We start from the raw sequence: 14,063 nt of genomic DNA, 5'->3' as shown, positions 1-14,063 counted from the left end.
GATTTCCATGACAGTTTCTTCCATTTTTTATAGAGATTAAGGGATGAAAGAGGGTTAGTTGATGGGGAATTTAATTCTCTGTCGAACTGCCATTCTTTCATCCCTTAATCTTAATTAGGAGGGGAGAGGTGAATGTGTAATTACCGGGAGTCACTGTGCGCCGCAAAACAATTATATTTCTTACTGCGCTGTGATTTCCATGACAGTTTCTTCCATTTTTTACAGAGATTAAGGGATGAAAGAGGGTTAGTTGATGGGGAATTTAATTCTCCGTCGAACTGCCATTTTTTCATCCTTTAATCTCAATTAGGAGGTGAGAAGTGAATTTTCAATTCGCCTGCGAATGGTGAAAGGTCAGTGTGCGCCGCGAAAAAATTATTTTTCTTACTGGCCCATGACTTTCATGGCAGTTTTTATTTTTTTGTTACAGAGATTAAGGGATGAAGAGGGTTAATTAATGGATAATTTAATTCTCCGTCGAACTGCCATTTTTTCATCCTTTAATCTCAATTAGGAGGTGAGAAGTGAATTTTCAATTCGCCTGCGAATGGTGAAAGGTCAGTGTGCGCCGCGAAAAAATTATTTTTCTTACTGGCCCATGACTTTCATGGCAGTTTTTATTTTTTTGTTACAGAGATTAAGGGATGAAGAGGGTTAATTAATGGATAATTTAATTCTCCGTCGAACTGCCATTTTTTCATCCTTTAATCTCAATTAGGAGGTGAGAAGTGAATTTTCAATTCGCCTGCGAATGGTGAAAGGTCAGTGTGCGCCGCGAAAAAATTATTTTTCTTACTGGCCCATGACTTTCATGGCAGTTTTTATTTTTTTGTTACAGAGATTAAGGGATGAAGAGGGTTAATTAATGGATAATTTAATTCTCCGTCGAACTGCCCTTTTTTCACCCCTTAATCTCAATTAGGAGGAGAGGTGAATTTTTAATTACCGGGAGTCACTGCGCGCCGCAAAACAATTATTTTTCTTACTGCGCTGTGATTTTCATGCCAATTTCTTCCATTTTTTACGGAGATCAACGGATGAAAGAGGGTTAATTGATGGGTAATTTAGTTCTCCGTCAAACAGCCTTTTTTTCATCCCTTAATTTCAATTAGGAGGGAAGAGACAAATTTTTGATTCGCGGGCGAAAGGTGAAAAGTCACTGTGCGCCGAGAAGAAAATTATTTTTCTCACTGGCCCATGACTTTTGTCGTAGTTTGTATTTTTTTGTTACGGAGATTAAGGGATGCAACGGGGATCGATTGATGAGGAATTTAATTCTCTATCACACCGTCTATGTTTTATTCCTTAATATCAATTAGCCAGCAAATGAATCACCTGAAAAACATTAAGAACATGTTGATGACGAGGAGGGCATGAAATCCCCTCCGAAACTATCCCTGTGACAGCGGGACTGCTACTGCCAAGTTCTTCTGTTCAATGTGGTTATATCCTCTCACTCTAGAAGAGGCAAGCACCATACTGCCGAGTTACCGAAATAGCGAACTCGGTCAGACACCGAAATCGACCGCGGTGCCCTCTCTGCCATGGGGTCGTACTAACCTCACGCTGGGGTCGGCCAAACCCCCGGATCTGAGCCTCTACTTTAGTCTATCCTCTTTGAGTGAGACTCTGAAGCGAGCCGTGTGTGGCGCTGATGGTCAGCTCGTCGGCAAAACAGCTCCGACAATTTGCTCTTCCTGTGCTGCCTTCAACGGCGACGAAGAATAATTGTCGAAATATGCACCGATAATCCCTCCTNACTCTAGAAGAGGCAAGCACCATACTGCCGAGTTACCGAAATAGCGAACTCGGTCAGACACCGAAATCGACCGCGGTGCCCTCTCTGCCATGGGGTCGTACTAACCTCACGCTGGGGTCGGCCAAACCCCCGGATCTGAGCCTCTACTTTAGTCTATCCTCTTTGAGTGAGACTCTGAAGCGAGCCGTGTGTGGCGCTGATGGTCAGCTCGTCGGCAAAACAGCTCCGACAATTTGCTCTTCCTGTGCTGCCTTCAACGGCGACGAAGAATAATTGTCGAAATATGCACCGATAATCGCTCCTCGGTGAATCACTTAACGGGCTATATCTCTGCGAATAATGACGATATTGCAAAAAAGACACTCAAGAAACATATGTATTTTTTATAAGGGAACAAAGTTCATAGGTTTTTTTTCCTCGCATCTGAAATTGTTTACTCGTGACAATGTCACAACAAAGAAGTTGTAGGTAACTAGCCACATCTTGGAGCATAAGTGCGATCACAATGAATTAACCGCTAGGCGGAGGAGAAAATTTTACAAAACTAATTGAATGTAAAAGTTCATGGTGAACATTTTTTGTCTGGAACATATCCCCTTATCTCGATTCGATTCGCCGATAAAGCCATCAACGCACACTGACGCCTCGCGCGAGGGCTAACGCGCCGCACACTCGTTCTCATCCCAGAAGAATTTGTTACCTATCATGAATAGAGAAAGAGTTGTGGAATAAAAAGTGTGAATTAATGCATGTTATATATATTTCGATTGAAACTTTCTTCTCTGTGCAACCGTTCATGTGATCATAGAGAATCATGTACAGCGTGGTGATTGAAGACGAATAGTCTATTCGATGCGCTTGAAAAATGCGTTCATTGGTGATTCTTTTGATAAAAAGTCGCCGATACTATATGGGGTTTCGTACGTAAATCCAACTTGGTCGTACATGAAATATGATGACTTCTCGAATTGACTAATTTTTTACGCATTCTGTGATCTATCATGTTGTTTTTTTTTCAAGTTTCTTCTTCACACGCTTGTCCTATTCACAAAAATCAACGATTTAACTCCTTTCTTTTTTGAAGAAAATTTCAAGATACACATTTTCTGGCAACATAGGCCACATTTGTTCCTCTTCCTATACCAATTTCTCACAAAAACCTCGAAAAACTATTTTTTTGCAAGGTTTGGTCTTTGTTGTATTACTATTTTATTTCGAACTAAGAGAAAATTACTATTGGTCAGGTTTCAATGAGTATTTCGGAATCTATAGCGAATAGCGCAAACTTCGTTTTGATTTTATAAAGAAATTGAAAGAACAAGAATATTACGTATTTTTGTACGAAAAATAAGTCACAAGACGCACATTTGGAGATATATTTAAATTTTCAAGTAAAAGTTGAGTAGGCTAATTTTTGTAAATGGTAGAGATGTTGGGAGAAAAATTTGAAAAAAGTGATTGCTTACAGAATGCGTTGAAAAATTCAAAAAGATAGATGATTCATGTTATTTTATATTTATGAACATGAACATGAACAACCACAGCAAAAATTGACAAATGATCAACGATGGTGGGAAATTAGACCACAGTGAGCCCAATTTCCAGATTTATAGTGATCAGCACAATTTCTAGTGATAAGATGATACTTCCCGCCAATCCTCCAGAATATGAAATCCTTTGATGACGGTAAGTATATCAATGGACATCGATTCTATATAACAAATTCTATCTGTTTAAAAGATCATCAATTTTGTCGTGATATGTTTCTGGTCTCCATGCCTCTATAAAATAGTTAGTTTATACATTTCTGAATGAGGATGTAACAAGGGAAAATGGATTTTATGCAAGTTAATCGAATTGCCCTGGTAATTAATTTATACGCTCCAGAAATTAATGATTCATATTTTTCGACCGATTATTGAGGTTTAAAATAAATCGGAGAATTAATCGTTCGAAGCATTGTTAGATTCGCTCCACGCTGGCCAGGCGTGTTTATCAAGTTTCGGCGTCAAAATATTGTTCATTATCAATAACTCAATTAATAAAGAGAAAAATAGTTTACAATTCAAAACTCTATCCTGTTTGAGAAATTTCAACATTTCGTTATAGAAGGAAATACTCTAAGTATTCAGAACTTTAAGTTGACAATCATAAATTTTTTTTTGTCATTTTTAGACGATCAACTAATAAATGACAATTAGAGATGTACCGGAAGAAAAATGGGGGATTCTTCATGAATGCATCAAATTGGTACTGGGGAAATTGACGGGTTTTTTAAAATACGATTTTTAGTTAATAATGAGCCTTTCCTCCACCCTTGGGGACCACCCACTGCAGGTATAATCGTTTTGAAAGGAGAGCAAAAGAACGCTAGGAGTGGATAGTCATTGTTGCTTTCGAGTGCAATAATGACCTGCAGTGGCCTACCGAATTTTATGGAAGGTCGGAAGGTTCTTAGATCATCACCCCCATTCTATTAGGTTTTTTCCCCCTTCCCCTTCTTTTTGGGGATTTCCCCGCATTTTCATTTCATTATTATAGAACAAGCCAAATTTCATAATTTTTTACGCCGAATTGTTCCTCAAATGCTCCTCCTATGAAGGAAATTGTATTCTATCGAATTGATAAAATTATCACTATTATTATTATTATTAGATTACGTGAAGAGTCGTAAATAAAAAATAATCAGCATTATTGGGATTCGATTTTTTGGAATATTTTGATCCCTTTTTATATTGATCAGCGTTGCGGATTTGGCCGACTTCCTCGTTGAGCCTGATCGATACCAAATACGCACTACACTGCCCGGCCGCGTGTATTGAGTTTTTGGAGCTGCAAACAGCTTCCGAAAAGTGGCCTGGAAAAAGAACAACTAACCAATGGAAGTCCTAGTGTCTAATTTCTTTCTTCATCGATAGGGTTTTATGCATGGATCGCCTTCTCCAGATAACTTTTTGCGCTTCGGGTAGCAAAATTATTCAAAAAATTGAAAAAAAAACCGTTTCATTGATTTTCTTGCGATTATCAATGAAACAATCAATTCTATCAATTTATTATCATGTTTTTGTAGATAATAGTTCCCTCAACATTTTTTGTCTATTTACTGTTTTTCTAACTTGCGTCTTTTTGCAGAAAACATAATTTGTTTACATAATTTCCCAAAAAAACTCGGAAGATGGCCAATTTTGGATTCATTCTGCACATAATAAGGAAAAAGACGTGAGTATTTTGAAGAACTCAAAAACTCTGCACAGAGAAAAATCTATTGAAAAATTTTTCTCCACATGAGTTTTTTTCCGAGTTTTAACTAATCTCCTTGGATAATTTCATTATTCAAGAATCAAAAGGTAAATATAACTTCGTTAAGTATAACAGTTAATATAAAATATGAAACTATCTCCAATTAAATAATTAATGTGAAAAATTTGATTTTATGTTCGCAACGCTTCCAACGTTGTTGCAGGTAATGCTTTTCATTCATTATAACTGGTGGGACTCTTGGCCTCGGGGATCCACTCGTTACGCGATGATCTAGTGCAATAAAATAATTGAGATAAAATTATATTCAAAATTTTTTCTCCGTATGAGTTTTTTTCCGAGTTTCAAGTGATCTCCTTGGATAATTCCATTATTCAAGAATTAGGAGGTAAATATAACGTCGTTACGCAGGGGAGACCGGGGCTTGACGGTATACCCGGGGCCGTTGTCTTAGGTATCCCGCCATGCCCCGGTCTCCCCTATAACAATTGAAATAAAAAATTAAACTATCTCCAATTCAATAATTAATACGGAAAATTTGATTTTTTATTCGATACACTTCCGACGTTCATGCAGGTAATGCCTTGTATTCATTATACCTGTTGGCCCCCTTGGTCTCGGGGGTTCACTCTTTACCCGATGATCTAGTGCAATAAAATAATGGAGGGGGTGGGTTGTTTTACCTGGTTTTCCGGCAAAAAGGACCACCCCTTGGTAATTAAATATTTTAGTTCAGTTGCGAACAATCGATGGAGAGACAAAGTTTGTTCTCCTGCACCATTATTAGTCTTTTTCTGTTTCATTCTCAATCTTCCACTTCAATCTTTTCCCAATAGCGAGTACGCCGTATAGAAGTTTATCGCAATTACAGTGTGATGTGCAGGATTATGGAGTGCCGACTAATTGGACCTGCCTGTGTAACCCTTGGAAAATGGAATTTCGGCTATTTGACGTTTATACGTTGAAAACACGTATTTTTTGCACGGTTTATCCAGATCTCAGTACTGCGGTGAGTTTTTAATAATTTTCTTCTGAATCGCCGACTGAAATCGCGAAAAGTTTCTTTGTTCCTGAAATTCTCATTTGTTCCTACTCTTCCCTGATTTCATAATCAAAAGACTATTCAAACCCGTTTTTTAAGCCCGGGGAAAAAAATTATCTGTATTTAGATTTTCCGAGTGATCATTCAGAAATGGATTCTTTTATGGGGGGGGGCAGTCATTTTTTTCAAATAACAAAAAGCATTCTATGCAAAATTGCGATGATTTTTTTCTTTAATTTTCGTTTATAAGTAATAGAAAAGTGTGGCTGCGAAACATCATGATATTCTCATTTTTCAATGAAATTCCTTTTTTATGAATAGAAGAAAAAAAATCACATCACAGAAGGAATTGTGGAATCCCGAATTCCATACAATTGATTTTTATTCCCGATTTATCTAAACGCATCTAGTGCTACCATTATAAAAAAATTTCCACGAGGACTTTGTCATGGATTTTATATGATCTTCCTCAAAATCCATCGTATAAAATCGTATATTCTTTATAAGGAATGGGAGATGTCTTAATTCTTTCTATTGACTAAAAAATACCTGTCATTCACAGATAGGAATCTCAGCATGTTTATACCGTAACGCTCTTCTTCCCCTCAATCCAATTTTTCGCAGAAATTGAAAGTAGTGCCTCCTCCTTTATATTGCAATTTTGAAATTTAATGACGAATCGAATCGAAACACAAATACTATTCAAAATTGCATATTTGGACTTTTTGTGTCATATCTACCTTACCAAAATCTAAGCAGATGCAAACCTTGAGACACTTTCCGTTCATAATTATTCCGATCATTGCTTTTATACACCTGTTCTCTAGAAATAAGGCAAAATTTGCAGCATTTTGCAAGAATGCGTGTAACGATTGTGGTGCGTAGAATGTAATGAAAATTAAATATCGACCTTTATTCTGATTTTCGTAAACATATTTGCTGCAGGTTCAAAGCGCTGATCGTAAAATAGCTCATTTCTTCAAGGATGTGATAACAGATTACGCTCATCTAGAAGTTACGTTGGAAGAAGCTTCAAAGATGCAAATTTGTGTAGGAACATCACTAGATGATGAAAATCAGAGGTGAGCATTATGCTATATGTGAAATTTAGGATTTAATGAAGAAAAATTTACACCGGATAAGAATACGGTCACCCCCGCGGGGATTTGTCGCCGCGTTATTTACGCTCCAGCGCTGCCGAATTCCTTCTAAACTGGCCGGGCACGTTTAGCGAGTTTCCAGCAATCTCGCGCAATGAGAAATTTCATTGAACATGGGAAAAATAATTCCTCTGTTGGAAATAATTTTTGTCTCCAAGCATTTCGGATGTAATATTGGGAATAAATACTAGAATTTTCCAGATACTTTAACCCTCTAACCTGATTAAGCATTTCCTTAGATTCCATTTCACCCACTCCAGCGCCCAGGAAATAAAAAGGAATAATAATCAGGTTAAAGGGTTAATTGATGAATAGGGAAGTTGAAAAAATGACAATTTCCTTCGCACGGTGACTACAGTCCGAGCTTAAAACTAAGCACTGAAGCGAGTTGAAATGGAAAAGTCCGATGAATACGCAGGGGTGCAGCGGCCTCGACCGAACCGGAGTAACAAAAATCTAATTTATGCTGGGACTTTCCATGCCTTGTCTTGTTTTGTTCTAACCGTTCCCCCTTCTGTTTGGTGATTGTTTCACCGGAGAATGCGCATAAGAGAAATTACAGCCCTTATCAACGTCGTCTTTCTTGTCGAGCATAACGGCGCCGTGTGAAAATCGCCGAAAATCAAAGAAGAAAGAGAGAAGAGGAACGAAAAGATAAGAACAGGAAAAAAATCACAACACGTAGAGGCGCTAAAAGTCTCTGAAATTGAAGATAATATATATGACATTCATTATTGAAGAAGAGGTCTTTTCTAAAACTTTTCATTCGCTTGTTAGATTGAAGAACTAAAACAAGAGTTGACGAATGCACGACAGGCTTGTGCCGCCTCTTGTGAAGAGACAATCGAGGAGGCAATAAAACAGTTACCACCCGGTATGCAAGAGGCTATTCGGGCATGTTTTGCTTCATCAAAACTTACAGATCCGCGACAGAGACGATATACTTCAGAGTGGATTTATAATAGCATTTTAGTCCGGATTAAAAGTAAAGCTTTATGTCACCCCTTGAGACGGATGGACATTTTCATCCTCCCATGTCCTGATACATTGAACAATTATTTAAAGAATCTCCAATGCCGCTATGGGTTCCAAAAATCAGTATTCAAATATTTGAAACTAAAGTCAACTGGAATGTCACTAGCGAGTCGAAGAGGTATGTTTCCTCACATCACCTCTGCATTTCCTTGTGATAATAATCGAAATAATCATTATAGGTGCATTGTTAATCGATGAAATGAAGTTGAGTGAAAATCTCTTTTTTGACTTAACAACAACGACGTTCAAGGGCTTCACGGATCTCGGTCCGTATACTCCAGAAAATAGGACAAAATCAGTCGGTGATCACGCGTTGGTTGTTATGTTTCAACCATTCCAAAGTAGCTAGGTTCAAACGCTGGGATTTTTTTTAACAAATGGACGTGCTTCTGGGGAAACACTTCATAAGCTCGTTATTGACGCAGTAGCACATGTCGAAAATTCTGGATTCTTCGTTGATGCTGTAACTACCGGTGGAGCTTCGTGGAATCGTAAAATGTGGAAGAAGTTTGAAATAGCTGAGAATAATGTTGACTGTAAACATCCTCTAAATGATGACCGCAAATTATGGTTTTTCTCTGATTTTCCCCATCTAATCAAAACTTTACGTAATTGGGTGGTAAAAAACAAAATTTTCATGGTAAATAATATTTACCTCATTTGAATATGACTAATCTTCACTCATTTATTTTCATATTTCCATTGTCCTGGATAATTGTTATTTGAATATGACTGTGTGCTTTCTGATAGAATTTTTTTAAAAATTATTTTAGACACCTGACGGCGGTGTTACATTAGGTAATTGGGAAGCTGTACTGAGAGCTGAACCACCAGATTCACCGGCCCCACGCCTTGCTCATGTTTTGTCATGGGAACATTTAAATCCAAGTGGATTCCGAAAGATGAATGTACCGATGGCATTTCAAGTAATGACAGACATCATCTACAATCGAGCCGGGCTTACTTACACGACTACCATAAACACACTAATGACTTTTTATTTAAATGATCTTCAGCTATTTTGCCCGCAAGTTCAAGTGGCAATGGCCCTCCATGTTAAAGAGAGTTTGCCTTCTAGACTGTTCTGCAACAGAGTCGATGATTTGATCACGGCCATGATGTCTCTAACTCCAGCAGGAGCTTTAGGTCACAATTCTGTGCACAAGAAGGTATGATGAATATATTCATTGATTTTTTTTCCCCGGAACATATAATCCAATTAACAACTACAAAATATTTTCATTTTCAGTCGATTGCAGATTTCTTACCATATTTGAAACAATGGGAAGATCTGTGCAATACCAGTGATCCAGTATTGACGTCTTTCTCAGCACCGACACTGCTTGGATTGAAAGTTACTCTCCAGGCGACCCTCGAGCTTTTTGATTATCTTCATACGAGGCACGGTTATCAGTATCTCATGACTTGTCGTGTCAATCAGGATGTACTCGAGGTAACAATATTTCGAAATTTGTCCGATAGAATACCATGCATTGAAAAATTCTATAGAAAAACCTAGCGAGTTCGCTAGACAATTCTATTGGATTTCAATAGAAATTTCCATTAGTTTTTGGTTGTTCTTATTAGAATTTTTTGCAGAAAAATCTAAGAGAACTTTTTTTTTTTATGCAACTTTCCTATTGAGGTAATTTCCTTAGAATTTTCCCGGCTCAAATTTGTTAGGTTGCCATCATTGTATTTTAATTTTTTTTAATCAAGAATATCAAACCTAAACACTTGGATAATTTCGCCCGAGGGAATCCTACAGAAAATATGACAATGAAATTCGTTGAACAGGAAAATCGAATGCTATCGGATTTTTCAAAATGAAATCTTTCCTAGTCAATATTTTAGAATCCGCCAATTTCTTCATACGTGATGATATTTTTGAATGATGTACTCTTGAATTTTCAGAGGTTCGTCGGTCTCGTCCGAGCAGCATGTGGGTGCAACGACCATCCTGATGCACGATAGTTTGCGTGGATATATTGATTGATGAGCGCATATTCATTAACGAAACCTCCAAAAAATAGTAATATCTCCGGAGAAGACATCTTAGAAACGTTGATAAGTCTCAAAGATCAGAGAAAGTTGGAGAATTCATCCAGAAAACAAGAATGGTTGGATTTACTGGATGCAGAGCTCAATAATATTGAATGGGTTGCCTTCAGCGAAGACAGCGTGGGTGATCGGAATTTTCCAGCTTATCATCCTCTCTTAGATCACGATTATTGCATCTCAAACTCGGAAATTGAAGACATGGAGATAGACGAAGAACGACCTGGCCAGCAAGAAACACAGCCTGGATTGGACCACAATTACCACATCATAAGTACGAGTGACTATGTTCAAAGTTATATAGCTGGATACGTCGCTCGAAAAATCGGAGGATATACCCGGTGCCAGGCTTGTCTACTGTGTACGCGATCATCTCATCCCGACAAAAGAGATGAAGCTATCAAATTTTTATCCAAAGGATATTTAATTTATCTCAGTTCGAATCTATTTGCCTTAACTAAAGCAATAGAAAAGATTGTTTTGGCAGAAGTTTCGGAGAATGGAATTCAATTTGACACAGTTCTCAAAATATCCATCAAGTACTGGCAGCAATTGGAAGTACTACAGAATTTCCATTGATTGGATGTAAAGAACACTGCCACACATTGACCAAACAGGTGATCAATTTTTATGTGCTACTACGTAGTCATTTTCTAGCGAAATTCTTCAAAAGATTGAATGGCAAAAAGAAAAAAATCCAAACATTGAGGAAACAAATAAGAGTGATTTACAAGAAAATGCATAGAAGGATATGATTGGTATTTTTAAGAAGATAGATATTCGAATTGTGAATTATTACTAGAATTGACTAATACGAATATTTAGTAGAGCGAAAATTACTTTATATATTCGTTAATTGTTATTATAATTTGATTGTTGCATTTTTTCTAATTGAAAAAACTAAATGAAATAACTTGCAGTGGGCTACATGTTTTTGGGCCAATCGATGGAATTAATTATGGTAGTTATTTTACCATACTTAGTGGTGATTTTACTCCTTGGCTTACTTTTCATGTATTATATTAACAGCAGCCTTCATTTACTATTTGGAGTTTCACTGTATTGCGTTGCAATGTATTTTTATTCGTAAATTATTTTTACGTTCTTAGAAATAGGATACAGATTCATGTGCTTTGAGTTTCTCCAGTGAACTGTCGGTAACACTATAAAATGACCGTCAGCGCTACCCGCGGCCACTATTTGAGTCTCACTGATGATCTCAAATTCGTCCCCCTACTAAAAGCCTAGCGTTCGGCCTCCTTCCCTTCTATCCTCCATGGGTGAAACCATGCTTCTGAACATTATAGAGAGGCTGTCGATACGCTGTCGCCATATCTAGAAACTCGCCCAGCTGTGTTTGGGGAAAAGCATGGAGAATAGAGGAAAGGAGGCTCAACTCGGCGGAGTGGGGGTAGCTTTCTGGGCTGAAATCTTGTCAAAACGCAGGAGCTTCCATGAAGCCCGCTTAGCGGCGTTCTCGTCGATTTTGTCGGTAAAATGTTCTCAGCGTTCTCATAATAATATGCTGCCCTCTGCAGTAAGCCATTCAATTTTTGAGTTTTTAGAGAACATCCCTATGTGCGGATTGGAATATAGTCCAGTCAAATAGCAACTTTTTTTGAGCTAAAAAAACAATAGAAATAGGAAAAAATATTCATTTGGCGGGGCATAACATCAATAATGACATACTAAATTTTCGGGACTTTATCTCAAGGGGGAGTTGTTAAAAAAAAAAAAATAAGTGATCAAACAGGCGCAGTGCGACTTTTCTCGTCTTACCTTGTCAAATCCGTTGCAGATACAATAAAAATGCATCAGACTAAATTTGTAGAGAATGAAATTTCCTACAAAAAACTCCGCAGCGGCATTGTTCCATCGTCAATAGTTCAACCACCATTTACGCCCGGAATTTTTACAATAACAAATCATAAACAAAAAAAATCCCTCTCATCGGCTCTGCCATATAGAAAAATGATTTTTTTCACATAACGGAGTTTGTTATTTATGAAGTCCATATCAGGGGAAATTGTAATATTTTTTGTAAATTCCTAATGTTCTTGTTTATGGGGTATTTTCAATAAACAAACACTAATTTATTTTCTCCATCATTTTTCAATACATAATGTGAATTTTCTTTGAATTTTTTCAAAATTCTTTTTCTCTTGCGTTTTTATTAAATTGCCAATATTGCTAGAGTTATAAATTTTGGGAGTTTTCTCATAAAATAGGCCTGCGCGGACTCGCCAACAAATCCCTGTAACTTCAAAAATTTATAACTCGAGTAATATTGAGAATTTAATAAAAAGGCAAGAGGGGAAAGAATTTGTTTAAAATTCAAAGAAAATTTACATTTATTAAAAAATGATGAAGAAAAAAATTAGTGTTTTTTTATTGAAAATACCCCATAAACAAGAACATTAGAAATTTACAAAAACTCTTACAATTTTCCCTGATATGGACTTCATAAATAACAAAGTCCGTTATGCAAAAAAATTCATTTGATTACATGGAAGAGACGATGAGAGGGGATTTTTTTTGTTTATGAATTGTTATTGTGAAAAATATGCAAATTAGAGCAAAACCTCAAAAGATGAAAATGATGGCGGGATGAATGACGAAGAAAATGAATTTCCATTTTTGTCGATCCAATTGTTTGTTCAAAAGATATAAAGCATTAAAATTTACTTAAAAATTGAAAGAAATGAAAATTTGTTCAATTGTATAAAATTGAAAAATGACGAAAAGAAATAAATCCTCCTCCAAAATGCTTATTTGAGGTCTTGATATGGTATGGGAATTTTTGCAGATTTTTTTTCAACGTTTGTATGTTTTTCCCTAATTTAACAACTAAAATCGATTTCTTTACGCGCGGAATGAAGGAGCAATTTTGCGTTGAAATTTTTGAGGCGCTTGGTGGTTAAACTATTGACGATGGAACAATGCCGTCGTGGAGTTTTTTTTAAGGAAATTTCATCCTCTACAAATTTAGTCCTAATGCATTTTTATTGTATCTGCAAGGGTTTTTTATTTTTTCCTCGACCTCTTAAATTCGAAAAGAAAAAATAGATTTCATTCCGTGTACTTTCGACTTGAAATAGTGACTCAGGTATTTCAAAAAGGTGGAAGGGGTCACCCGATGACCGCTCGTTATTACTCCAGTCCGCCTACAGAAAGGGGCCTGCAGAGAACAATGAAGACCTGGTGGAACATCATTATTGTGTTCAAATTTTACAATCACGGGTAAACACTCGGTCAAAATGCTTTGTTACGGAGGGGCAGGGGAGCTCCCCATTGGAGAAATTGAAGTTTCTTCGGGATGTGACATCCGTCAGAAAATTCATTTTAATTCATTTTCTTACGTCGTCATTCAATTATCTCAGTGATAGAAGCGACTTTTGAAACCCAAATTATCTTCTGTGACGAGGGAAAGTGACCCCCTCGATGTTGGGAATATTTCGGCTGCACACATCTGTGAACGATAAAAATGTTCCCAACGTCGAGTTTCTCCTAGATTAAGGAGATATCAGCTGTGCAATATCAGATGCACTGTAAACATTTGAGTCTAGTCTCGTCTCCTTAATCATGTACTTTCCACGTGTGACCGTAAATTTCAATAAACACTGGACTCTTGAACCGGAAAACTGTTGATCACAAATTCTAAGCATGGGTCCAAATTTTGTAACTCCCACGACAAATATTTGATATAAAAATAGAGTAACGATTTCGTTTCCCACATGGAGGAAATGACATA

The 14,063-nt window shown here is 37.0% G+C and overlaps 1 protein-coding gene across 1 annotated transcript in view; it reads left to right on the top strand.

The window, feature by feature from the left end:
* Positions 1 to 8,650: 8,650 nt before the first annotated feature.
* LOC107042082 overlaps positions 8,651 to 14,063 on the top strand; it is an 11,884-nt gene continuing 6,471 nt past the window's right edge. The window contains exons 1-6 of the mRNA XM_015262952.1: positions 8,651 to 8,894; positions 9,028 to 9,180; positions 9,271 to 9,423; positions 9,504 to 9,707; positions 10,169 to 10,227; positions 10,288 to 10,870. Of these exons, the coding sequence (XP_015118438.1) occupies positions 8,751 to 8,894; positions 9,028 to 9,180; positions 9,271 to 9,423; positions 9,504 to 9,707; positions 10,169 to 10,227; positions 10,288 to 10,870 (1,296 nt within the window). The 5' untranslated portion in view covers positions 8,651 to 8,750. The remainder of the gene's footprint in view (positions 8,895 to 9,027; positions 9,181 to 9,270; positions 9,424 to 9,503; positions 9,708 to 10,168; positions 10,228 to 10,287; positions 10,871 to 14,063) is intronic.

The sequence above is a fragment of the Diachasma alloeum genome, unplaced genomic scaffold, assembly GCF_001412515.2.
Source record: "Diachasma alloeum isolate Michigan unplaced genomic scaffold, Dall2.0 Dall_scaffold_00411, whole genome shotgun sequence".
Lineage (NCBI taxonomy): Eukaryota > Metazoa > Arthropoda > Insecta > Hymenoptera > Braconidae > Diachasma > Diachasma alloeum.
Note: the sequence above shows the minus strand (reverse complement) of the source record. Positions and strands in the feature narration are given on the sequence as shown.